This window comes from Lycium ferocissimum, chromosome 11, assembly GCF_029784015.1.
Source record: "Lycium ferocissimum isolate CSIRO_LF1 chromosome 11, AGI_CSIRO_Lferr_CH_V1, whole genome shotgun sequence".
NCBI lineage: Eukaryota > Viridiplantae > Streptophyta > Magnoliopsida > Solanales > Solanaceae > Lycium > Lycium ferocissimum.
This window is the reverse complement of record NC_081352.1, coordinates 49,721,679-49,748,888: the sequence shown is the minus strand read 5'-3', so window position 1 is coordinate 49,748,888 and position 27,210 is coordinate 49,721,679. Positions and strand designations below refer to the sequence as shown.

General features: G+C 36.6%; 2 protein-coding genes across 4 annotated transcripts; both read left to right on the top strand.

Annotated features, from left to right (window-relative positions):
- The first annotated feature begins 481 nt into the window (after window positions 1–481).
- Window positions 482–6,065, top strand: LOC132036352 (ATP-dependent 6-phosphofructokinase 6-like). Of its 2 annotated transcripts, XM_059426673.1 has the most exons (14): window positions 482–848; window positions 882–1,022; window positions 2,158–2,204; window positions 2,298–2,337; window positions 2,691–2,753; window positions 2,841–2,978; window positions 3,409–3,567; window positions 3,677–3,730; window positions 3,907–3,975; window positions 4,056–4,185; window positions 4,464–4,720; window positions 4,925–4,973; window positions 5,063–5,217; window positions 5,679–6,065. In XM_059426673.1, the coding sequence occupies exons 1-14, from the start codon at window positions 819–821 to the stop codon at window positions 5,871–5,873; spliced, it is 1,527 nt and encodes a 508-aa protein (XP_059282656.1). In that variant the 5' UTR covers window positions 482–818; the 3' UTR covers window positions 5,874–6,065. The 2 variants fall into 2 exon arrangements, with proteins under 2 accessions (XP_059282656.1, XP_059282657.1); XM_059426674.1 differs by lacking the exons at window positions 482–848; window positions 882–1,022 and adding an exon at window positions 1,025–1,066.
- Window positions 6,066–7,576: 1,511 nt separating this feature from the next.
- On the top strand, window positions 7,577–20,748 carry LOC132036348 (uncharacterized). 2 transcript variants are annotated; one of them, XR_009409568.1, is made up of 11 exons: window positions 7,579–8,156; window positions 13,273–13,958; window positions 15,249–16,730; window positions 16,835–16,906; window positions 17,040–17,120; window positions 18,213–18,244; window positions 18,356–18,443; window positions 18,518–18,670; window positions 20,234–20,424; window positions 20,500–20,579; window positions 20,691–20,748. XR_009409568.1 is itself a non-coding variant. In XM_059426668.1 (10 exons), the coding sequence occupies exons 1-9, from the start codon at window positions 7,751–7,753 to the stop codon at window positions 19,394–19,396; spliced, it is 3,087 nt and encodes a 1,028-aa protein (XP_059282651.1). In that variant the 5' UTR covers window positions 7,577–7,750; the 3' UTR covers window positions 19,397–19,399; window positions 20,234–20,368. The 2 variants fall into 2 exon arrangements, 1 of the variants encoding a protein (XP_059282651.1); XM_059426668.1 differs by lacking the exons at window positions 20,500–20,579; window positions 20,691–20,748 and adding an exon at window positions 19,310–19,399 and having other exon boundaries at window positions 7,577–8,156; window positions 20,234–20,368.
- Window positions 20,749–27,210: the final 6,462 nt, after the last annotated feature.

Sequence of the window (27,210 nt, the reverse complement as noted above, 5' to 3'; positions counted from 1 at the left end):
TGACAAATTAGTTAAATTATATTTTCTTGTGTTAATAATAATTAGGTTAAAAAATATTATAAGAAAAATAAAATAAGAGAGGTAAGCATAGCCACAAAGGAATCAAGTTAAACAAAATCAAATTTGAGGGGAGCTTTATATAATTATCCTTTAGCTTTTTGACTATAATAACTTTGTTGATATATTACTCTAATTTGAATGACTTTATTGATATAAATTAAATATCAGTAATTTTAATAATGAATTTATTACAGTTGAATGACCTTTTTAAGTAATTCACTCTTGATCAAGAAAAGAAGGTGTGCGCCTTGACGATGCTAAGCTACTAGTAGTAATTTATTCTAAGTGTGAGGTCATTATTGATCTCACGAGTCACGCCCTCTTTTCTCTCTCCTCTTTTTTATATTAACGGAAGTCCACATTTTACAGAATCTAGAATATCAGTAGAGAATCTTCTAATTTCCAGAAGACTCAAAACAATTACGGAAATGTCATAACAATTTCAGTCCTCTCATTTCTTCCCTCTCTCCTTTCTAATTTCCTAACTTTTCGGGAACTCCTTTCCATAAAACCCAAAAAACCCACGAGATAATTCAATAAATGTCTGCCACCTGTTTCTTTTTTTTTAACTTTAGAAAAGACCCCACGTATTTGTATTTATATGTTGACCATTTTTAGTTGAAAGTTCAAGAGGCTGCTAATTACTAATTAGAGACAACTTTTGCACTGGTCTAGTAGTTTTAGCTTCATAATCTATCAAGAATTACATGATAATAAGGGTGCAAGTTCATTTGAGATAAATATTTAATTTGAATTGAATGGGATCAGTGGATCATAGTTTTGCAGCAGTAACACTGGGGTCTGAGCATAATTTCAAGAAGACTGGTTTGAATATTATAAGTTCAGATTGTTGGAAAGAAGGTCCAATGGGAGAAGCACCTAAGCAGAAGATCGTGACTGGTGAAGCTGGTTATGTTCTTGAGGACGTTCCTCATTTGTCCGATTACATTCCTAATCTTCCCGTACGGAACACTTTATCATGTCTGATTATATTTTTAATCTTCCTGTACACTCTCTCTTTCCCTTTATCTCCTACTTAATTATGTCTTGATGAATTAGAAACAATAAACCTGCTCTGATTAATTAATTCTCCATGTACACTGGACTTGTTTCTTCTCTTTTCCAAAATGGATGGTGGAGGATAAGTGGATAGGCTTTTTGAATCCTCATCTAGATTCATTTAAGAGTTAGTGGTCAAATACAGACTTGAACTATCACTTTTTCGCGAATTTCATACATCAACTATTAGTTGTTCCCTTTTCTTACCTGAACTATTACCATCTACTCAACTATAGGTGTGTTTAATATATAGACGGTGATAGTTCAGTAGGAAAAAGAAAGAGCTGATAGTTGGGGGGTGAAACCCGTGAAAAGGTATTTTTGACCTTTATCTCTTCAATTAATTGGTATACAAGTTGGACTATGATGATTTGTTGCTTCATCACAATCTTCCATTTGATATTGGCCATGTTCAATATTGAACAAAACTGGTACTTTTTCAATATGATTGAATTATATTTGTTTATGATCAAGTTGATACTTCCTTTATATTTATATTTTTATTTATGAAGAAGCAGTTGGTGGAAAGGTAAAGATTTTTTGTTGTCTCTACATTTTTTCTAATTAATTTAACATGGCAAATCATTTACTTTTCGGTTACTTTAAGTAAGAAAGTTCAACTACTCTTTCCTTTGTTGTCGATTTTTCTTCTTTCTGTACAAATACAACTTTTTTGTTTGTCTAGTCTAGTGGATGATAAGAGAAAAAAAATTCTAGTGGATCATATGAGTCGAAGTTGTTATGTTGACGTATAGTAATGCATTAGAAGAGGATAATACCTATTACCAGTTCTGATTAGTTTCAGGGATGATGAATAATTGGGAAAGAAACTACTGTAGTAGATATCTTAAGCTTGACATTCTTCCTTTGAACATAATTTTTGCTCTAAGAGGTGTTTGTGCTTCCAATCCTTTCCATCTGTACTCTCAGGGATAAAGATTTTATTCTTCTACTTTTTTTCTTTTTTAACTTTTGATAAAGGCTGGATAAAGAGTCTCTATTTTGATCAATTACTAAATACTTGTCCCGTCATTGCAGACATATCCTAATCCATTGCAGGATCATCCTTCATATTCAGTCGTTAAGTAAGTCACCTTATATTCTCCTTCAGTGCTGGTTGCTTATTTATAAAGTGCAAGAGAATCAGGCTGATCAACCAAATTTTAACTTCTTTCCAGGCAGTATTTTGTCGATGTGGATGATGCAGTTGCCCAAAAGGTCAGTTCTGTTGAAATGAAAAGTATTTGGGGATTACCTTCTAATCATTTGGAGAAGCACTTGATAGTGCTGCTGCTAATATGTTGTCTAGGTCCTGGGATAGTATGACAATATGCCTAGACTTTTGTGCAATAGTAACCATTATGCGGAGGTAAAATTCATGTGAATTTGTCTTAATTACAATGCCTATATCATTGGCGGAATTTGCTGCCTCCTTCATAAGTGCATGCCGTGTATTCCTGTAAGAACATAAACAAAGATCAACTAAGATCTGCGGAAACAAACTTATAATTTCATGATGTTTTGAGAGAATAGTATGTATATCCCTTACATGTTTGCCCACGAATTAACAGGTTGTTGTCCACAAGAACAGTCCAGGGGGGACACATTTTCGTCGAGCTGGTGCTCGCCAAAAAGTATGTAATTATCTGATGTAACTACAGCACATTCAGCATCCAGATTCTATGGTTTTGTCAAATTGAACCTTCCTGATGATTTTTCAGGTTTATTTTGAGCCAGATGATGTTTATGCATGTATTGTAACATGTGGAGGCTTATGCCCTGGTCTCAACACAGTTATCAGGGAAATAGTATGTGGCCTATACAATATGTATGGTGTAACCAGAGTCATGGGGATAGATGTGAGTATAGATTTCAGTAATACATTTAAGCAATTTTACCATGTATCCTCATGAAAATAAAGCAACTTTACTTATGTGGTTACATACTTGGTTTACCTTGTCTTAAACTCTGCTCATCGAAATGCTTGATAGATAGTTGTAGAACCAGTAGCATCAAGACTCCTCTTGAAGAGGATTGCAGCAACTAGATTAACAGTTCTCTCAATCAAAGTATAATGCATAACTATGGGAATTTTAGGAACACAAGGAGTAAGGTTGAAATCAAACTTAACAATCAAAAAAGGTTGAAATGGATTCGTTATTCTTTCCAAGTTTTTAACATCTTGCTCTTCCGCTAGGTTTTAACAGTACATTTTATCTTGATTCGTAATTCCAAAAGTTTGTTCTTTGCATATCTGCATCAGAACTAATGAAATTTTTGGATGTGTAGGGAGGATATCGAGGTTTCTATTCCAAAAACACGATTCCCTTGACACCCAAGGTTGTGAATAACATCCATAAACGCGGTGGAACCATTCTTGGGACATCTCGAGGAGGTCATGTTACCAAGAAAATAGTAGATAGCATTCAGGACCGGGGTATCAATCAGGTAAAACTAAAACATAGAGAATAATTATTTGAGAACTAACTCAGGATATTTCCCTTCCATCTAATCTGCACATACTGTAGAGACATTCATGTTGCCTTTTGTTTTCAAGGTTTATATAATTGGAGGAGATGGAACCCAGAGAGGGGCAGCGGTGATATTTGAGGTAGACCTTCTTAGCCATTAATCCGTAACCATTCCAGAATAATGCATCAGAAGGGCATCTTTTAGATCAACTGATCATTCTAATGTACCCACTTGATGTGATGTAATATTTAGTGTGTTGACGGAGAAAATAATGGAACTGTGTCACTCAAGTTTATTCTGCCTCTTCTCCTACAGGAAATTAGAAGACGTGGTCTCAATGTTGCAGTTGTTGGAATCCCCAAAACAATCGATAATGATATACCGGTAACTACTTTCTCATGTAGATTATCCAAATTTCAGTGGGCAAATAACATTAAAATAGTGATCTTTCTGGTTCTCTCCAGGTTATTGACAGGTCTTTTGGTTTTGATTCCGCCGTTGAGGAAGCCCAACGTGCTATTAGTGCTGCTCATGTTGAAGCTACCAGTTTTGAGAATGGAATTGGCCTTGTGAAGTTAATGGGACGGGATAGTGGTAATCTTCACATGCTATACTTTTTGAATTGCGTTTTGATCCACATGCTATACCTTCTCTGAAGGAAATCTTAAGAAGTACCTCGGAACTTCTTTAAGGTCTTAACAAGTTCTTTTTCGTTCATGGATATGCAACATTTATTCAAATGTAATTTCAGATCGCCGATTGAGTGATTCTTTTTGATCCCTCAACAAGGGAGTTTCGTGTTGATACTGCTACATATACATGGCAATGCTGATCCACTGTAGTCTGGTTTACGTTTCTCTAACATTGTGCAGGGTTCATAGCCATGTATGCTACTCTTGCTAGTCGAGATGTTGACTGCTGTTTGATTCCAGAATCCCCTTTCTACCTTGAAGGACGTGGTGGACTATTTGAGTATATAGAACATAGGCTCAAAGAAAATGGACACATGGTTATAGTCATAGCTGAAGGTGCCGGGCAAGAGCTAGCTTCTGAGAGTTTGCAATCCACTGATGCTTCAGGGAATAAGCTTTTACATGATGTTGGGCTATGGATCTCGGAAAAGATAAAGGTACAATTCATGGTTGGGATCTACTTAATGAACTCCATGTTCGTCCTGCATTAAGTGAATGTGGTGTTTTCCTTATGTGTTGTATATTATTCCAAATTTCATTGAATAGTTGAACACTAGCTACATTGTGTGCAGTGATAGTCCTGAATGAGAATGCATATTGACTTATTTGTAAGGTACTAAACATTATGGACCTTTTTGCAGGAGCATTTCTCTAAACAAAAGAAGATGGTCATTAATCTTAAATATATAGGTTGGTAATTATGTTTGAATGCCAATTTCTAATAATTACAGATGAAATTAGAAAGGACCTAACAACCTGCTTCTCTGTTCTCTTTGCAGATCCCACATACATGATTCGGGCTATTGCGAGTAATGCATCTGACAATGTGTATTGCACTCTTCTTGCTCAAAACGCTGTGCATGGAGCAATGGCTGGCTACACAGGCTTTACTGTTGGTCCTGTCAATACCAGACATGCTTACATACCCTTTAATGTGAGTTCATTTCCTACTCGTATCTCTTGTATTACATATAATCGGTTGTCATTGTTGATGACGACACAATATCCTTCTTACAGTAGATGTTTTGATGGAATCTCAACTCCTATTTGCATTTTAAAGTCTAGGTGTTTAGTTAGTCTTTTCAGTTGGCATTTTTTTGCCCCTGTAAACAGTGTGGATAGCTTTCTGGATTTTATTAGCTCCCTTTCTCTAGTACAGTAGAGATGGGATAACTTTAGAATGTTCTACAGGTTTTTGCTAAGTCCGCTTCATGTTTTGTTTGAAGCAGCTTTTTGCTCATCTGTAACCTTGCATCTTCTTGATGCTTTACTAATGACATTTTATTACTTTACCAAAAAAAAAGTGTATATATGGTGCCCAAGGTTGGCAGCACTAATATACTAATAAACTTCTGCAGCGATTGTGCTCTTTTTGATTATGGTCTACTTTTGCAGAGAATCATTGAGAAACAAAACAAGGTTGTGATTACGGACAGAATGTGGGCAAGACTTCTATCTTCAACCAATCAACCGAGCTTCTTGAGAACGAGAGATATAATTAAAGCAAACAAGGAGGAAGAACCACCTACTCAGTTAGCAAACGATTCCACTACAGATGACAATTTGATGGAGAAACAAATCCTTCGCTAACTAACTTTGAACATCATATATATTGTCCCTTGTAACAGTACGTTGAAAAACAAAAGAAGTTGAGAGAATCCTACATGTAATCTCAATGTGTGAGGATTACCAGGTTGGTGAGTTTTACACGATGTGTATTTTGTGACTGTAAAACATATACATATACAATAAACAAGAAAAGGATACTGTGGTTTTTCAGAATCTACTGTACTTCTGTACCGGCAAAATTTCGATTAATGAGAATAGGCTGGGGAAAGCTTGAACCCAGTTCCAACGGTAGTGCATATGAGTGCAACTGAACTTTTTGGGGTGTTATACATTTTTGCAACAGCATATTAAAAAGTTTAAAGGCAATAACAATTATTATGTGGGCCTTTGAAGCAAGATTAAAGTGTCCTCTTGGATAAGAAGACTTATACTACCAACAAGGGAAGAAGGTCGGTAACAAAAGAGAGAATAAAACAAAAAAAGAGATAATGATAGATAACTATTTGAGAAGTCGACTCAGCATTCTAAAAGGAATCATTTAGCTACTAATTTAATATTATATTTATCTATCGAGCTATATGCTTTAGAGTTGATCTTGTAAATTCCCTTGCAGCCAATGACTTCTTTCCCTGGAGGAAATAAGACTAATTTTTTTTCTTGTGGGCATCGATTTTTAAAATGCCATTTCTCATCGTCATAGACTTACAAACTCTTAATGGTTGGGGAGTATGCTCTTTGAGGATCTTTTCTTGAGGGGCGAAGCATATTCTAAAAGATTTATGTTCTTTCTCTCTGCGAGCATACCTAAGACATCGAAAAAAAAAAAGTGACAATCTTACTTAAGCAATTCGTGTGTTTTTATAAGAAGTTTTCTTTCTCCAGATTTATCCAGTGACCACAACTCTTGCTCAAGTAGGTGGTGTTGATTTTCGACAACTTGCTAAATTCCACCATGCAGCGGTCGTCACCAACCCTAATGCTCCTGCTCCGAACCTTATTGTTGACTTTGAGTTTTCTTGCTTGCTGTGCGTCAGCTACGAATTTTTGCTCATGAAACATTTTTCGCGTGGTTATGGTCTCTTTTCGATTGCTTTACAAATGGAAATAAAAGAAAAACACGATAAACAAAAAGTAAAAAATAAAAATGATTTGATCAGGTCTTGAATGAGACCGAAGGTAAGGAAACCCCCTTACGTTATCCATAATATGTGAAGTTTTGACATAATTTTACAGAGTCATTCGCTTTAAATGCTATATGACTAACATACGTCAGCTGACGAAACGAGAAGACTTTCATCTCTGTAAGGTCATCACCTTGTCTAAAATTTGCCAATACGTATTAGTTCAAGTTAATTATTTGCAAAAAAAAAAAAAAATGAATATAACTTAAATAACAGGGTAAAAATTAGCCACCCCAGAAATTAGCTACCCCAGAATTTTTTTTACTATAAAATGCTACTTTCTCCGTCCCAATTTATGTGGTACCTTCTGGTTTTCTAAATTGAAGCGAGTTTTTCTTTGACGCAGTTTTTTCATATGTCTTTTAAATATTTTGAATTGTCAATTATTGTGACTATTACATAATTTTCAAATATGTAAATTTTATTTCAAAAAACTTAAAAATTCTTTATCTGAATACTCGATTAAAATTAATAAGTTTGGCTCTCGAAATCCGTAGGATTATACCTGAACAAATTAGGGCTCAATTGCATTGCATAAGTCAACAGGATACTAATAAATCTAGAAGCTATAAAAACGTGAGTTGTCTATTTAAAACGGAATACATTTCCCCTTTCCCGCACAAAAAGATCACACTCATTCTCTTCCAGTGTGTGTACAGTACAGTAGTGAGCAGAACCGAGCCCTAATCTGTACGAATAATTCCAAAATTCTTTACGATGTCGTCCATCGCAGCACCGCCGCCGACGGCAGTCTCCGGCGGCGGTACAAGCGAGGACCGCCGGCAAATCAACGGAGAGAATTCGGACGGCGGTACAACTATCGCGATGCAGAGAAAGCGAGCTCGAAGAGTGAGTTTTGCTGAGATGACATCTGTACACTTCTTCGACCGTGATGAAGAGTACGAAACACCTCCTGACCAGAGCAAAGCTGAAATTAACAGTGAGCGTGAAGAGATGGTGAACTTAGGTTTTGATGATCAATTGGTAGATGAGGAGTTTAAAGAGGAAGAAGAAGGAAATGATGAGGATGAGGATGGTGAGATGGCGGTTTCTAGGTCGTTTTTAAGACCGATGGAATCGCCTTCTCCTGGAAGTAATTTTGGTTCTGCTACTTCAAATGATGGTAAGTGCTTTCTTTCTTTCTCCTTCCTTTTATATCTCTGCATTTATATGCATGCAATTCTGAGACTCTTGTAGTTGCTTTCTGTTACTATATGTTGTTTCCTGTAATTGGATTAAATTATTGTTACTGCTTCTTTTTCCAGACTGCTTTGTCATGCTTTCTATAGTATTTGGATAGAGATAAATAGTCAGCGGTAGACTGTTAAGGAGAGTATAATCAGTTCAGTTCGTTCTATTTTGGTTTAATCTGGATTTATGCACGTAAGATGAGTTATGAGAGGTAGAGGTAGGCCGAAGAAGATCTATAGGGTGATGATTACACAGGACATAGTACAACTTCAGCTGACTGAGGACATGCCCTTAGATTGTAAAGTAATGAAGGTCGAGGATTAAAATAGAAGGTTGGTAGGTAGCTGAGTGCTGTCGCACCCTGTGTGGGGGGGTGGGGGAGCTAGCCTCCTCCTCCCTTTTTTTTTCTTTTTAGTAGTAGTATTCAGTTATCGCATAGTCTCTTATGCTTCAATGTGTATTGCTATCTGTAGTTGCATTTATTTTGTATCTTGCTATTTCGTTGTTTCTTTTGTTATAATCCTGCGTTGGATGCTTTCTTTTGAGCTGAGGGTCTATCAGAAACAACCTCTCTACCCTTACCCTGCACTCTACCCTCCCCAGACCCCACTTGTGGGATTACACTGGCTATGTTGTTGTTGACTTTTTGTTACATTTATGCATGTAAGATGTTGATAGAGATTTGTAGACAGCGGTTAACCCAGAATTTGAAGACTGTGAAGGAGAGTATAATCAGTTCAGTTTGTTCTTTTATGGGTTAATCTGGATTGGTTTATTAGGTTTCTGATTGATAGATAAAAGTTACGGAATCTCCTTAACCATTTTTTAATATCACATCTTAGCAACGTTTTAGGAAAAATTAATGAAGTTTAGCAGGCACAATCTAACTGCTTGGCAATTTTATCCACCGTAAATTGTCTACTAAACATACAAACGAAAATAAGAAGAATGCATTCAGAACAATTTGTACAGTCTTAGCTAGATTTGAGCTATGATGATTTGAGGCCGTTTATTTTGGGTTAATCTAGATTGGCTTAATAGGTGTCTGATTGATAGATAAAAACAACAGAATCTCCTTAACATTTTTTTAATATCACATCTTAGCAACGTTTTAGAAAATAATTAATGAAGTTTAGCAGGCACAATCTAACTCTGCTTAGCAATTTTATCCACCGTAAATTGTCTACTAAACATACAAATGAAAAGAAGAAGAATGCATTCAGAACAATGTGTACAGTCTTAGCTAGTTTTGAACTATGATGATTTGAGGCCGTCTTATTAAATAATTAATTAATTGAAAAAGCAACTCAAAGAGTTCAATGTATTCTGATCAAAATGTTATAATGCAAATGGTTACGATTCTCTGGAACGAAATATTAAATTTAAACAACATACTGGGTGTCTTTTGAATGGAGGAAAACATTTTCCAATTTTCTCATGTTTGGTTGGTCAGGCAACAACAACAACATACTCAGTGTAATCCCACAAGTGGGGTTTGGGGAGGGTAGAGTGTACGCAAACCTTGTGAGGTAGAGAGGCTGTCAATATATTTTGAAAACCATTTTCTCTAGGAAAATAAGTTCCTTAAAGATGAACAAAATAACTTCCCTAATAGAATAGGGAAACAAGTTCCACAAGTGATATTTTAAGTTCATTGTCTCCTCCCAACCCCACCCCTCAACCCCCACTCTCCACCCTATCCCACCCCTACAGTATTTTGCTAGATTACGTATAATGCTTTTGAGATAATTTTTTTTTTCCTACTTACCAAACACTAGCAAATAAGTAAGGAACTCACTTCTTTCTATGGAAAACATTTTCCTTCGTACCAAACACACCCATAGTATTATAACCAAATCTTGAAAAACAAATCCATATTATCTGTATTCTTACAACACTCTCATCATCATGACAACAACAACAACAACATACCAAAGTGAAATCCCGCGTAGGGTGCGGGAAGAAGTAGAACGTACGCGGACCTTGCCCCAGCTTGGGAGGTAGGAAGTTGTTTCATGTGACCCTCGGTACAAGAACAAGCAATTCAAAGCAGCATAAAAATTCATGGCAAAATAATATAAAAGCATGGTAAAGATGTCTGTAAAAGAAAAGGAGAAAAGGGAAATAAAAAATACAATAATCCAAGTCCAAGAAACAACAAATAGTATCAGAATTCAAAAGACAGGAGACTACAAGAATAATACTACGCCTACTAATATGACACACTCAACTAACTACTAACCTTCTACCTAATCCATGTCCTCCATAACTTCGTATCTAAGGTCATGTCCTCGGTAAGTCGGACTGCGCCATGTCTGTCTAATCACCTCTCTCTCAATACTTCTCTACCTACCTCTACCCCTCGTAAAATCATCCATAGCCAGTCTCTCACACCTCCGAACTGGAGCATCCGTGCATCTCCTCTGCATATGCCCGAACCATCTCACTCTCGCTTCCCGCATCTTATCCTCCACAGAGGCCACTCCCACTTTGTCCCGGAAGTCTTCATTTTTTATCCTATCTCTCCTATTATGGCCACACATCCATCACAGCATCCTCATTTCCGCAACTTTCATCTTCTGAACGTGAGAGTTCTTGATTGGCCAACACTCCGCCTCATACAACATAGTTGGTCTGACCACCAGTCTGTAAAACTTGCCTTTAAGTTTAGGTGGCACCTTCTTATCACGCAAGACTCCGGATGCGAGCCTCCATTTCATCCACCCTGCACCAATACCATGTGTGACATCATCGTCAATTTCTCCATTTCATTGAATAATAGATCCAAGATACTTGAAACTTCCTTTCTTTTGAATGGCGTGAGTACCCAACTTCACTTCCCCATCCACCTCCTGCGTCCTGCTACTGAACTTGCACTTCAGTTATTCTGTCTCGGTCCTACTTAACCTGAACCCTTTAGACTCCAAAGTCTGTCTCCAAACTTCCAGCTTAGCGTTAACTCCACTGCGAGTCTTGTCAATCAGAACTATATCGTCCGCGAATAACATACACCATGGCACCTCATCTTTGATTTGCCATGTCAGTTCATCCATCACCAAGGCAAACAAAAATGGGCTAACAGTTGATCCCTGGTTTGACCCCATCATCATTGAAAAGTACTCCGAGTCTCCTTCCATTGTCCTTACCCTGGTCTTGGCTCCATCGTACATGTCCTTAATCGCCCTAGCGTACACCAATGGTACATCTCTAGCCTCCAAGTACCTCCACAGAACCTCCGTAGGGACTTTGTCGTAAGCTTTTTCTAAGTCGATGAATACCATATGTAGGTCCTTATTCCTCTTTCTATACTGCTCCACCAGTCTCCGTACAACATGAATGGCTTCTGCAGTCGAGCGCCCCAGCATGAACCCGAACTGGTTCTCGGAAATAGACACACCTCTCCTCGCTCTCATCTCCACCACTCTCTCCCAAACTTTCATAGTGTGGCTTAGCAGCTTGATACCCCTATAGTTGTTACAACTCTGAATGTCACCCTTGTTCTTGTACAAAGGAACCATCGTGCTCCATCTCCATTTGTCGAGCATTTTCTCCGTCTTAAAAATGACGTTAAACAATAGTCAGCCACTCCAAACCTGCCATGCCTGCGCTCTTCCAAAATTCCACCGGGATCTCGTCAGGCCCGGTCGCTCTTCCCCAGCGCATCCTACGAATAGCACCCTTAAGCTCCTCAACAGTATACTCCTACAATATCCAAAATCGCAACACCTCTCGGAGTGCTCCAAATCTCCCAACACAATGTCTCCGTTCCCTTCTTCGTTCAAGAGTTTAACTCTCATCATGATTTAAATGCCAAAAAATTCAAAATCAAATTGAACACCGTAACAGATTTTTTTTGGATCTAATAAACAAAAGAAATGAATCTTCAATTTGATAAATTAGAGTTCTCAAAGAGACCAACAGTTTTCAAACTTGAAAGATGGAAATTCTAATTCGGTCAGTAGTTGGGGCTTCGGTTTACGTATGAGATTTCAAGTGTTTTTAGGTCATTTTCTTTGTGTTTTTGTCCAAGGTTACAATCATAGAAAGTAGTTTATGAGAAGAAAAGGGAAAGACGAAAAAACAAACAGAAACAAAAATAGGAAGTCTGGACAAAGAACAGTATAAGAAAAGGAGCAAAGATCTAAAAGAAAGAAAAAGAGGTATGCAAAAATATAAGAAGCAAAATCCTGGATAAACGAAAATAGGAGCTTGACCTCTGCACCTATTCCTCTTATCTGAATGCGGGTGTCAACTCAAACTATATAGTCAAGTTTGAAGAAATATCAACATGTTTTCTGTAGTATTTGCCAAGTTACTGGCAGGGGCTTATCTAGATTTGAAGTTTATGGACTCCTTCAGTGACCTTAAGTGAATCTGTAATAATAATTGGGTTCCCAGTCAAAATATTTAGTGGATTTCTTGATACATATACGGGGTTTGAACAAAAGCAATTTTCTTCACGTGAACCCACATGTTGTGTTGTGGATCTGCTCTTGCTTATATGTGTCACAGCACCGCCACCCATCCACATGGGTCCGCCCTGTTTGTAGAACGTACTCTATGTGCACAATGTACAACTACAGCATGCGTGTACCTAGGGTTGATCATCTTCTTGCTGGGGATAGGAAGAGGTTATGTATGTCTTTCTCAAAATAAGGAAGAGGTTATCTATGAGAGATAGGAAGAGGTTATGTATGGTCTTTATGGCTTTAATTCTTGTTATTTTGAGAGACTCAATAATTAGGATTTTGGCTCCTTTTATTTTTATCCGTTTTCTGTATCCTTTAATTCCCTTTTAAATTGGGCCACATTTTGTGAAAGGATCTCATTTCAGGATAGCTGCTTTTGCGTGTGAACATGATAATAGATTTGTTATCCTGAAGGAATTTGTAGTCTTCTGGAAAAAGAAGCATCTTTTTGTCTAGTGGTTTAAAATTTTCAGTTTTGAGGGGTCTCTTCCATTAGACATAATTATGTTGATTTGATTGGAATGTTAAACCCTTTTAGTGTGTGACAGAAGTGTTTTGTTTGGCCTTTCTTTTGCGCAGAAGATAATTTTTTCGGCCCAGTATCTCCCAATTTTATAAGGCCAGGCCGGCTATCAGATTCAGCAGCGTCAGACGAAAATCATGATATTACTATGGATTCAACAGCTTTCTCCATGCACTTCCGTAGATTTGTTAGATCAGATTCAGGGATAGACTTGAAGACCCCAACAGAAGTATCATTCGAAGAGAAAACACCAACACAGACCAGTCAGCGTAGTTCGATGGAACTGACAATGGCCAAGGAGCCAATTTCTCAATCTTCTATGCCCGTTGCCAATTTTAGTGGCATTAGTGATTCGAGTGACATGAGTCTGATTGGAGAAAACTCGCGAAGATATGATTACGGGAGACTCTCTCCGGATTTAGAAGCTCTTTTAGCAGAAGGCCAAGAGAGATCTCATGCAGTTTCTGTTTCAGGAGACACCAGTGTTTCAAAGTCACCAACAAGCAAGAAAATGGAGGTTAGAAGTACAGTGACAGATTTAGGTGGAAATGGAGAACAAGAAGCAAATGCAGTTGTTAGTCGTAATATGCAACTTGGACCTTTGTGCCAGGAAATCGACGCAGATGATGGTTATAAGTTTCCTTCTCATGTTGTTGATGGTGATTCTGTGCTTAGATCCACTGTTCCAGCTCCGGATAATTATGTTGATAGAGTAAATCAGTCGCCGAAGCAGTTAAGTAATGTAAGTACCCAAGTTTGTTAATTCCGTTGCTTAAATGCATAATCAATGGCCTCGACCTGTTGTGTTCTTTTGTTTACACCATCTTGGTACACCGCATGGTTGGTGCTTGTCTATACCTCTGTTCTTTAGTTTACATCTATGTAAATACTTCATCATTTTCCATTTTACATAATATTCATGTCTTTAGTGTTTCCCGCTCTGAAGTTCTAGATGCTGAGATGATAAGATAGGTGATAGAAGATGACTTCAAATATAAGATATGATCGTTTACTTGCCATCATCGATTCTTTTAGAACAAAAGGTACATTGGACTCTTGACTCTAGTTCTCTAATTGCATAGATTAAAATATGACAGATTAAAATGGTTAGAGTGATTCCTGTGTCAGTCATATTTTACCTATGGTAAATCCCATGTATCTTCAAATGAATTTATAATACCTGCTCATTGTGCTTCTGTATTGTTTCTTAATTCTGCGAGGGTGCTTTAATCAATTAACTTAAATCTATGGGTAGTTAGTGTCTTGTTTAGTGATGCAGTGTTCTGCAGTCTTGTACATGTCATATTGGGGCTACAGTCCTTGTTGAATTGTCAATTAGTTGGTGTCTTGTTTAGGGATGCGTTTTCTACTATCCTATACATGCTGCATTGGGGCTATATTCCTTGTCAATTTGTCAAACAGATATGCTTGATCCATGTCCGTGACTGATTTGTTTCAGTGAAATAGTTATGGTAGATGGTTTTGGCTAAGTTACTCGGACTCTTCACTTTCGGTGCCGCACCCGTGTCGACACGACGTGGGTGTGGGTGTGGGTGTGGGATCCGTACCGATCTGGTCAACCGATTTTGGGTACTTTGACCAAGATCGACAGAGAAATTCCGGACATATTCAATGATTTATGTAATCTAAACAAAAGCTAAGGTGAAATTGAAGAAAATGGAATACCTTGTATAGAGAAATTTCTATGTCACTCCTTTTCCTTTTATCTCCTTCCGAGATTCTCCTCAAGTTTTCCACGTAATATCTCATAATTTAGGTTTTATAACTCTATTTTTAGATATTTGAATTATTTTTAGCCGAATCCCCGCACCCGTACCCATACTTGGATCCGTATCCCCGAATCTTAAAATTTAGATCATGAAGGATCCGACCTCTAGATCCGCACCCGTATCAGACACCGGCAACCAAGTCCGAGCAACGTAGGTTTTTGGTGGGTCAGGAAGTTAGGCTTAAGCTACTGTTCTTTTTCCCAAGGCGCTGACTTCATGGCTTTTTGTTGTATAAATTGCAGGATTTTGGTGAGAATAATAAGTCTGTCAAGGATGATTCTGTGGTAGGAAATAGTGAAACCCTATGTAGTAACAATGGTGAGCTTGGTGAATTTTGTTGGTCCCCATGTGGCGCGGAATCTCCATTGGTGGATTTAGTGTCCTCCTCACCAGCTACGCAAAGACTAATAATTCTGCGTAGTCCTTCACCAGTCAAACAGAATTCAATCACAATGTCTTTCCTGGAAGATCCCATTTCCTTTTTGAGCAATGAAAAGAGAGGAACTTGGACAGGTTCAGCATCCCTCCAGAGGAGCATTTCCAAACTTGAGAGACTTAAGGCTTCTGCACTCTCTTCTTCTCGTGGTGACAGAATCCACAATATGGGCATCAGAGCTTTAGAATTTCCAAAAACACCACCTTTGGATTCTATATTGAAGAAAAGGAGCCTAGATGTGGGAGTCAAATGTCTGGATGCCTCTAGGACTTGTACAGAGGAGCAATTTTCAGGTACTTTTATGGAGGGAGAAAGAAAAATCTTCACATCGGGTGGCAGTAAAAGTGAGGCTCTTTCAAGTAGTGATGATGTAATTCAATGTGAACAATCTCATGGTCCTGAAAAGCAGGGGAAATCTCTCAATCAGCTTGATGCTTGTATTCTCCCCATGGATCAACTGGTCAAGCTTACAGACCCCTCATCTTCGTCAAGGTTTTCTTGGTCAGGGAAGAAAAGTGACACTTTTACACCCGATGACCTCAGGCACAAGATATCACTGATTTCTAGAACTGATTCCCCATTGGTTGATAATTTAGGGCAGGAGAAAGTGACTGCTATTGCTCAAAAGTTGTTTTCTTCTCCAAAAAAGTCTTTGCAGTCAAAGTCATCAACATGGACTGAACATCAGTCTAGCCCCTTTAAAGAATCAAAGTTGCATGATGAACATGCGAAAAGCTTTGGCCCTGTAAAAAATGCATCTTCAATAGGTAATGTGACAGATGGACCTTCTTCGACTGGAACGGCTGGCAACTGGCATTCTTCCTCCACACTAACTGAAGAACTTTCACCAGTTGTTGAAGGCAGCAACGTGTTAAGGCAACCAGACGGGACTGAGAGCACAGAAGCTAAGCTCCTTGATCAAATGAATGAACTGAGAAGCAATGAAGACTCAAGAATCTCCACGGATGGGAGCTCTCATCTATCTTCAGCAATGCCAGATGGGAATATTCAGAGTGAAGCCGGCATCCCTAGAATTGAAATTGATCCTCAAGAGCAATCTCCTACATTCAATCAATCAGCTGGAAGACCTAAAAACTCTTCTGCCCATAAAAGAAGCAGAGAAGAGTTGACATTTGGAGATATGGAACACACAGATGAAATTATCACGTCTCAAAGGAGCCCAAAACTCCAGAGAGGTGTTGGTAATAATCCAGGAACCTTGGGACATCCTGATGATATTGGACAAGAAATGGTCGGAGCTCATCCTGAACTCAGACAGTGGAAAGATGTAAGATTGCTTTATGGACTTTCTATATTACTTGCCTTGATGGCACTCTTTCTTTCATAAGAATAGGGCTCAGAAAATGAAAAAGCTTCCTCTTTACCTTGCAGATTATTTCCAAATTTATGATCGATGCAGATGAGTGGATATCGTTGCCAAAAGAAAGGCTTACTATGCCAGCGGTATAGTCTTTTCACTTCAACATATGCTTTAGAAATATCTGTGTTGGTAAAATTTGCTCCTAGATATAAAATAACCAGATATTTAGTTCATGTTGTCTTATCATCATTATTATTTGCTTATAAATTGTTGTAGATTGATTTGGTGGAAGACATTGTCAGCCGGATGCAGAAGGCAAAAACTTACGAGATTTTGCACAGTCAAATTCTCACTCAGGTTTCTTTGCTTGGGGATACACCGACTCATGTTTCAGAAATAATGAAAAGCAAAATAATAATAAATCAAATATTATATGCATTCTTCTTAACACCTAAGTTACTCGGACTCAGCAGTTTGGGCGCCGTACCCGTGTTGACATGACACTGACACGGGTAAGGGTATGGGATATGTGTCAGATGCGGTCAAACGAGATTGGGTGTGTTGACCCAAATTTTGGGGAAAAATTGAGATTTGATTTCCCAAAGTTAAGATTTGGGGAAGAAGCTTTGGGGAAGGAGTTTTAGACAGAAAGATGGGGAAGAAGCTTTGGGGAAGAAGTTTCAGACAGAACGATGGGGAAGAAGCTTTGGGGAAGAAGTTTTGGGGAAGAAGCTTTGGGGAAGAAGTTTCAGACAGAAAGAACGAAAAGAACGAAGAGGAAGACGCAGAGACCTAATTAGCAATTGACCAATTTGTTAATTAACCCTTTGCTAATATGCTGCCACGTTGGCTTATGAGATAAACATTACGTGTACTATCTCTTCAAGAGTTTTAAGTTTATAAAAATTAGAGTCTTAATTGTACCAATAATAATTAGAGATTAATTTTAATTGCCCAATAATAATTAGAGTTTCAATCTAAATAATAAATAATTTTTTGATTGTAAATTAAATATAACTGTATATGCTTTGAAGGCACACATTTTTCATTTAAATAAACTTCATATATATTAAAAATAAGTATATGATCTAAGTAGACAAATTTTATTAATTAACCTAATTATGCTATTTATAAATGTTTTCTTTCTCATAGAAAAGAGGGATAATATCTAAATTAATTATTAACATATTAGTATTTCAACATAATATCTCATAATTATGCATAATCTTATAGCTATATTTTTAGATTTTTAATTTATTTTTGCCGAATCCCCGCACCCGTACCCGTACCTAGATCCGTATCCCCGAATTCTAAAATTTTGATCATGAAGGATCCGACCTTGGGATCCATACCCGTGTCGGACACCCGCACCCGAGTCCGAGTAACTTAGCTTAACACCCAGACGGGAAGTTTTAGTAGTTATTGACATTGATTTCCTCATCTTTTCAGAAAACGTCAGTTTCCAATTTTCAGGAGAAAAGGTAAATTTATCGTTCCACCTTTACTTTGCCAACATAAAAGATTTTATTTTCATTTTGACATCTGATTGCTTGGAAAGCGTGTCGTCTCTCTAATTTGTGATGATAACGCAGAGCTGTTGAAGCAATAATGTTGTTATGTCAGCTTCTACATGAGAAAGCAAAGTTTCACTTGAGGCATGTGAAGAAGGAGAAACTGCTGGTACTAATCTCTAATAATCTCTAATTTCATAATCACGTTGTCAAATTTTTGACATAATTCACTATGGCATACAGGAAAAGTGTCAACTGTTGAATTCTGGAATTCAGAAGTCTCAAATGTCAAACATCAATCATTTGCTTCATAATTCTGTAACTGTCTCAAGAGGCACACTGGGTGATGCAATTTCTAGTGAGAGCTCATCAGCCTGTGAAAAAGCTGTACAGGAGGTACTCTATAGACATCAAATTTTGATTACATTCTGCTGTCTGGTGTGCCGATCATTTCCTAGGACACTTTCAATTGCTGATTTTATTTGCCGTCTAAAAGAGGAAGGAAATGTTCAATAAGGAATGAAGCTAACATGAAAACTTCCCTTCTTAATCTATCATTTTATTTGCCTGGACCGGTATTACTTTCTCCGTTCTTGGTGTTCCTTGTTCAGCTAAAAATTTGGAGGTGTAGCTAGGCTATATTTGTTGATGTTATGAGTGCATATGTCATAAACTGTAAATTGTACTACTGAATTTCACCCATCGCCAACTCGATGTCTTGACTTATTGATCAATTTCCATTGCAGTGAGACTTAATATGTAAATTATTATGCTTTCTGTAGTTGTATCTCGACATCCAATTTTTGACAGTTGCAAATGCTGTTAGTTGTCCCCGTCAGTGTACATGTGTCCCGGTCAGTGAACATGGTTACTCTACAGTAATGAGGGCTCAAGCATCGCTTTAGTTCCTTTTTTTTTCCCAGTTGAAGTTTGTCTTCTGTCTGTTGTGTCTGTAAGTCTGTTGTGAGGGCATGAGGTCCCTAATCATCATAAATCCTTTATCTACTGATTTATCTGGTACCGTCTGGAGTTCAGGTCTATTCATCAGAATTAATTGTGGCACACGTGAAAGATGGCAAGATGCAACAGCTTGTTTTCTTTGTGACCATGCTTCTAGAATAACGAGTTAGTTCACTTCATACCTTCTAATATTCAAGAAAATTTCTCATATTCCAGATTCTGTCTTTGGACAATGAAGACATTAAGAACAACTGTCTTACAGTTTATCATTAGATAAGAGGGTATGGAGGACTCAGATTAGGGTAGAAGGCTAGTAGGTAGTCGCGTTTATCCTTTCTTGCGAGTAGTTGCATTGATCTTTAGTTTCTTGCCCCTTGATTTGTGCGAGTATCTGTTTGCACAGAATGGTTTATCATGGCTTATTCACTTTCGTTGTTTTCATTCTCATAATTGCTTTGAATTGTATACCCATATCTAACCTTTCCTATGCTTTTTCTTGAGCCGAGGGTCTTCCGGAAACAGCCTCCCTACCTATGGTAGGGGTAAGGTCTGCGTACAATCTACCCTCCCCAGACCCCACATTGTGGGACTCACTGGGTACGTTGTTGTTGTTGTTGTCGTCTTACAGTTTATCATTCTCTATGAGTGTGCATGTCTTTGTGTGAGAAAGGGTGTAAACATGTTTTTTTTCCCATTGCTCATGATGTAAAAATCATTTAATAATTGTTTTTGCCTTCTTTTTTTGAGAGGACCCAAACGTTCGAGAAATTAAAGATAACATGCTTGATGTTAGCAAAAAACTGTTGTATATTTTGTTTGTCAACATATATACTGCTATATTTCATTGGTTTCAAAAAAAAAATATACTGTTATATTCCTCTGTTCTTGTCCAACTCATCATACTTGCTATGACCAATTTAAGTATGCAGTTAACCAGTGACTTAGACAACTTGATCTTCGTATGATTTGAGTACTATACAGACGGTTTATGTAATGCAGGTGCCTAATAATAAAGTAGCCACTATCAAGGAGGCTTTGGAAGTTTCAGAAAGAAAAGTTGTAAATTTGACTAGATCTTTGCATTCATCCTTGAAACTTAAGGGAGAACTGAATCAGCCGATACCATCATTTCCGTAAAAGAACATTTAATGAGGAGATCGTGTTGTAGATTCCTACGTCAAGATATGCAGGTCTCTTCTGTCCTGTGTTAGATTACTTAAAGCTAAATCTTCTTTCGCTAACATACAACATTTGTTGTTTCTTAGATGTGTGTCATTCAGAATGTGAGGAAAAGGAATGGCCATTACGATGTCATCCTCAACTATCTCGGTTTGCTGGTTCAAAGGTTTCTCTTACAACGTTCCTACGAGTCTTCATGATTAACGTTCTGGAAGAAAGTTCTGATCTACCTCTATGTCATGATGTCTTTGGATTTTTATTTGTTTGATAATTCCAGTTTGAAGGTGACTGTTGGTCCAGACTCCAGCATCAGCATCTCTAACAATTTAAATGATCTACTAATTACTAAGGTAAAAGTCATGATTATGCCAAAGTTCTGTTTGTACTTTCTTTCCTACTCTTGGTTTTATGTTGATGTGCTACATTTTGGCTCTGTAGAATTTCCCAAATATCAATGCTTGTGCTGCATTGAGATTTGTGTTAAAGGCCGAGATATCAAAGAAACTTGGTGCTAGGACTCCGGCACAAGAAATGCAGGTAATGTACAACTAATGTATTCCCAAAGCAATGGTAGATGGCTTTGCAGTAGTTTTGATAAGGTACAGCGCGCTGCTTGCGTCATTCTAGTAATCTGCACAGTCCACTGACACACTTTGGTTGCTGCATGTGTCCATTTTCTTTAGGGAATAGGTAACAACTGTCTGTCTTCCTGAAGAGGAAAAATGAAAATAGTTACACTAAGAAAAAAAGTAGAGGATCAACTGCCAACTTGCATTACCTAATAATATATGGCTCCTAGCTAGGATTATGTTTAGAACTTGCTTGATAACCCTCTGAAAGTCTAGATGTAAGAACTTGCATTACCTAATTTATGTGACACTCTGCTCTTTAATCTGTCCTAGAAATAGTGACACGCTTCTAAATACAGAACAATTTTATTTTAAAAATTTCATTTTACCTTAATGAGATGATTCATAGCTGTACAAATGCATATGAATTGCTCTAGCCACAGGTTTCAAAAGTCTTTCTTCCTTATTAGACTCTGTCCCAGTCAAACAACAACAACAACATACCCAGTGAGTCCCACAATGTGGGGTCTGGGGAGGGTAGATTGTACGCAGACCTTACCCCTACCTTAGGTAGGGAGGCTGTTTCCGGAAGACCCTCGGCTCAAGAAAAAGCATAGGAAAGGTTAGATACGGGTAAACAATTCAAAGCAATTATGAAAATGAAAACAACGAAAGTGAATAAGCCATGATAAACCATTCTGTGCAAACAGATACTCGCAGAAATCAAGGGACAAGAAACTAAAGATCAATGCAACTACTCGCAAGAAAGGATAAACGCGACTACCTACTAGCCTTCTACCCTGATCTGAGTCCCAGTCAAACAAGACCACATAAAATGGGACGGAGGGAGTAAATAATTGATCTAAAGGCCCATGTATAAATATTGACAGTTTTTTAAGTTGTCCTTTTAGCCCAAGAATATGTGATAAACATATTTTAATTTGCTTATGGTACTTTGAGTTTGACAACTTGTGCTTTAAAAGCAAACCTTTAACGGTGAATCTCGCTGAGTTGCTTACTGAACTCATCCGAAATACTTAAAGCTTCTTGTGATTGATACTGGTATATTAATAATATGTGCAGGTTACCCGCTCTCTTTTAGGCAATTCACTTGATGTGGTCGCAGAGGTGCAAAAGGCACAAACACAATTTCGTAATTTGACTGATATTTCCTTTTCCACTCCAACTGGTATTGTTGTTGGATTCTTTCTTTCATTTCTCATCCCACCTGTTAAATTCCGCTTATGATATCTGTTTGCAGTTAGGCCTGTTAGCATCAGGCACTTGCTGACAATTCTTTTACGGTCATTTGTTACTGATTCAGTAGTTTAGAACTACTGTTTGAGGTTGTTTAATGCTCCTTCCCTAGATTATCTGACATTATTTGATTAGGTATGCAACTTTAGCATGCTAATTTTTCTTTTGGATTATATTGATGGTGCGAAAAAATATTAAAATAATCTTGTAAAGCTAATTCGAGAGAAAATTTGAATAGCTTTATTACCGCAAAATCCTGAAATTTGCAGTAGTTACATAGAGTATATCATTAATGGAATGGTTTAACATGTTGGGATTTTTCAAAATAAAAAGTCTCACGTAAAACAGAACTGTGAAAATATTTTATTGGATTAGGGGTAGTTAGTTCTATTTTGTATTCATTCTTATTTTATTTGGTCGCACGGTTTCTTATCTTGCAAGTTTGGTCACAAACGGTACTGTTGTGGGAAGATTCATTCTGTCCTATTTAATTTGAGTTGAATTTTAGATTAACATTTGCTTTCCTTGTTTCTCTGTGTCTCCTTCCTTGCGAGGGGCTATTGTTCTTCTCACCCATCATAGAAGTTTTCCTTCTCGTCTTATTAGTCTCACATCAGGCTGTGCCCTGTTTGTTACGCATCCTTTTTGTATTTTAATTTATGCATTTTTGATGATTGTTGTCATTTTTCATGATCTCAAATTGTTGTTCTCCTCTTTCACACTACATTTAAAGTCTTCAGCATAAACAGTCAGTTTGCCCTTATGGAGTATTTTTTTAGTAGTCACTGCTATTGGCAGAGAATTTAAATTATTTTGGTGGTATAAGCACGGTGCACCTTTATAACTAACAGTTGACTTCCCGTTTGCAGTTGAAAAACTTGAGTTGCAGCTTCATTTTATGAATTTTAATACTGGCAAGAAGGTGAAACTGACACTAGATATGTCATGCTTGAATAGGTACGGTTCATTTTTTCTACAGGTTTGTAGCTTTTGCTTTCACCTTTCTTACAAGATGGTGTATGAACTAGTTCATATTTGTCATGTTTCTAAGTTATATGTAATGTGCATTATAAGTGCCCCTTTAGTTATAAAAACCAGAAGAAAATGAACCCAATGTTGAAATTAATTGGATAAGTTGGTTGCCGCCAATGGCAATAAGATGAGCGCAGTGAAATCCTTTAAGCTGGTTTTGGACACCAATCTATCTGGTCTCGATTTTGCTTGTCTGGTTTCTCTTTCCCAGTTAGAGACAAGGAGAGCACGAGTGGTTTATGTATCATTTATTTGAAATAGGAGCTTTGAGTATCATCCCAACATAATAATGCTCCACTAGTTACAGTCTTCTTGTCTTCTTGGAGGAGCTTAAAAACATTAGCCTCGTCACTCTCCTTAATCTGGTGGTTTTTAGACTGCTAGCGTATTTCAGACGTAGTAAACTATATGGTTGGAACCATCTAGTAATTATCAAGATCAGATAAATGGTGCATTTGAGACACAGGCTACTTTGCTCTAAGCAAGAAGGTACACATACAATTAAATCAAGCAATTAAGGTTCACTTGTGACCACATGTGGCAGCACAAACACATTGCTTTGGAACATATTTCTTATCTTGCCCTGTCCAAAATTTGACTGGAGTTCTGAACATCTATCATTTTATGACCTCAGAGCTCCTTATTGGTAATTTTGTCAGAACAGTTATCTCTAATGGAAGTAGTTTTTCAATCAATCATATAGGTTGTGTTGATTGGTAGTGAATTCTGTTTTTCATCAATTCTTCATAAGATTATAACATCTTCATTGTGTGTCACAATTTACTGACAATTCTGAGGTTTTTGCGACAGAGGGGTCTATCCTTCAGAAGTTGTTCCATCCCAGTTTGCAGCTCTAGCTGTTCCCATGAAAACATTCAGATGATCCACTACTTGGTGAAATTAGAGATGCTGTCAAAAGCCTTAGAGCTGGATACATGAGGATTATACAGTTATGTGATTGTATTTCGCGGGTGGTTCAAGCCTCGGGTGGATAACATCAGCAGAAAGGAACAATTAAACAACTTGGATTAATGGACTCTTGTTGGGGTTGTCACTGCATGGAACACATACAAACTTCCCATTGCGTGCTGCTATATTTTGCCAAATTGCGCAGGATCTCCATTGTCACAGGTCCTCTAGCGCAGCAACAATCACGTCATATGTCGAATGATGATGGTGGTATATAGGGTGAGATTAGAGCTGAATGTATAACTTGTTTCCTTTGATGCTGAAGTATTGTCCTCGGGGCATTCTCCCAGGTCTGTTTTTCTTTTTTCCCTTATTTTTTTTGGGGGGGGGGGGGGGGTTCTAAAATTTAGAACTGGAACGATCAGTGTGTGCTTAATGAAATAATATGAGCTGTTAGGCTAGCTGCATTTTGTTCATGCGCACGTGTCCTTAATGAAAGGGTGAAAACTCTGACGAGAAGTCTATAGTTTGCCTACTTTAGCTGTAAGAGGGTTTTCATATTCTTTCCAGCTATAGACGTTTTGCCTCCACGTCTTGATGCAAATGTATCTAAAAGTGTTGTAAATATTTTGAAATGTGAATTTGGCTAGGGATGGTAAGGATTAATTATTCATGATTGCAGTTACTGTTCATGATTCGGTTTGGGTCGGTTATATGTTAAAACCATAACTAAACCAATTTAGGTCTTTAAATTAAAATATAACCACCAAGTTGGTAACCTAGAGTCTGGTTATTTAAGTGGGTTTGGTTCGGTTTTCAAAATTATCGACAATTCAAATATTCTCTCTCTCTACATTCTTCAAATTTTAAGGTTTTTTTCCTAAAACCGACGGTTTTTTTATATAAATTTATAAAAATGAAAAGAGATAGTAGGATTTTTATTTTTTAATTTTAGAAAAATAACCGAAAAAAAATCGATTGTTGTACCGACATACTTTTTATGTGGGCCTTAAAAATAAGTAGACCAAAATTAAATTAATAATTAAAAGGTATAAAATATCTTTAATTATTTATGAAAAGATTAATATTATACATATAAATAATTATAAATTTTATGTATATAATTATCGGTTACTACTATGGAAATTAAATTAGTTATTTTACTACCATAACCAAACCAAATATTATCGGTTTTTTTTCAAATTTAAAACCAAACCAAACCAAACAAACCAAATGTCGGTTTCTTTATTCGGTTTTTTAAATTTATCTGGTTTTGGATTTTAACCAAAACGTAGACTCGCGCTACTTTCACAGGCTTGTTTGGTCATATATTCTACTAATTGTTCTTTACCCTTAAAATAGCACCACCAAGTTGGTACTCTAGAGTCTAGGATACGTTTAAGTAGGGGTGTCAATGGTTTTCAAAAAATCGACTTATCATAAAATAGTGGAATCCTTTTTTTAGGTTTTTTAATTAAACCGACAATTTTTTATATAAATTTATTCATCACGCTTTAGAATAATTAAAATGATTTTTAATTTTAGAAAAATGAACCGAAAAAAAACCGATATCGTGTCTTTATGTTTATGTGATATATTCTTTATATTAAATTTAAATATAATAAAATATTAAAAGTTTTACGTTTGAGTTCGGGATGATGAAAACGATTACAAGCACGGGGGCGTAAGCGTTAACATAAAGTTCCTACGTTTGGGAAATCTAAAATACTACTCTATTTGGAATTAAATTAGTTCTATCATCTCGAGTTAATTAGCTTGTATAAAAGTATTCCAACGTTCTTAAAGTTTTCAAATATATATCTTTCTTACCATATGATTCTAAATTTATCTTATTGGATATTTAATCTTAGTAGACTTATTTTTTTGAACTGTCCATCTTTTGATTTTTTCTCCTTGTGCGATCTAAATTATAATTTTTATCCCCCAATACACTCTATCGTAAAATAGAGGAATTAATCTTTATTCTTGTCTTTTTTCATTTATCTTGGTTCATCACGCTTTAAATAGTAAAATTTAAAAATTTTTCGGGTTATTATAAAAGTATGCGTGATATCGTGTCTTTAACTTTTACTAGTGATTATCAGTGTTTTAAAAATAAGTTCGGAGGGCGGGGCGTTTTTTACGTCCTTTTTTCCAGGCGTAAGCCCGAGGCACGGGCGTAAGCCCCATGAGATTTTAATTTTTAGTATTTTATAAAATGATATAATTATAATAAATACTTTTAAATAAGTGAAATAGCGTAAAAAATTGAAGAAAACTATAAATAAGTGATATATATATATATATATATGCTCCACCCCCAAAAAAAAAACTAATTAGAACATTCTATTATATATATATATATACAGACTCCCACAAAAAAAAATTAATTAAACAATCCTTATACGCTTTCAAGACAAGTTACTTTTTTTTTGAGATAGTAAAAGACAAGATAAATAATTGGAAAAGAACATATATTAGGCATTCTAGCAATAAAAAAAGGTCTTGACTTTTAAATTTAAGGGATAATTTCAGAGACCTCCCCTCGCGTTTAACCTTATAACACTTACTTCCCTCGTGGTTTCGGATATTACACTTACCTCCCTTATTTTAATTTTTTTGTAACCAAACTTGTCTTAGTGATAAAACTTATCCAATATTCCAAAGTTACCCTTTCTTGGCATTATATTGAATACTAAATTTTGCATGAAAATCTTCAAAGTTAATTTAAGACTTGAAATTTTCACCGACAGTGCTCCATTTAGCACCATTTTGTATTGGATGCATTTATTTATTCCGGTAATAAACTACGCAATTTGATAATTGCTACTGCTTAAACATTTTAAATTTTAGACGTAGTCTTTTCAGTTACATATGTAATAGTTTAAGTACAAAAAATAATTTATTATAAATAAACACAGCTTATTATCGGAGAAATAAAATACTATCTGTTGAATACGTATAGAAAATATAACTTTTTATATTTGAACGTGATTAAAATTATCACACTAAAATGTATATATGATGTTA

What these genes read in the sequence shown, in the direction of transcription:
- LOC132036352 (XM_059426673.1), top strand. Translation starts at nt 819, where the DNA reads ATGGGATCAGTGGATCATAGTTTTGCAGCA. An exon ending in AGGACCGGGGTATCAATCAG is followed by an intron (nt 3,568 to 3,676) that starts GTAAAACTAAAA and finishes TTTGTTTTCAAG; the next exon opens with GTTTATATAATTGGAGGAGA. An exon ending in GTTAATGGGACGGGATAGTG is followed by an intron (nt 4,186 to 4,463) that starts GTAATCTTCACA and finishes AACATTGTGCAG; the next exon opens with GGTTCATAGCCATGTATGCT.
- LOC132036348 (XM_059426668.1), top strand. Translation starts at nt 7,751, where the DNA reads ATGTCGTCCATCGCAGCACCGCCGCCGACGGCAGTCTCCGGCGGCGGT. An exon ending in CGCCGAAGCAGTTAAGTAAT is followed by an intron (nt 13,959 to 15,248) that starts GTAAGTACCCAA and finishes TATAAATTGCAG; the next exon opens with GATTTTGGTGAGAATAATAA. An exon ending in GTGAAAAAGCTGTACAGGAG is followed by an intron (nt 18,671 to 19,309) that starts GTACTCTATAGA and finishes TCTGGAGTTCAG; the next exon opens with GTCTATTCATCAGAATTAAT.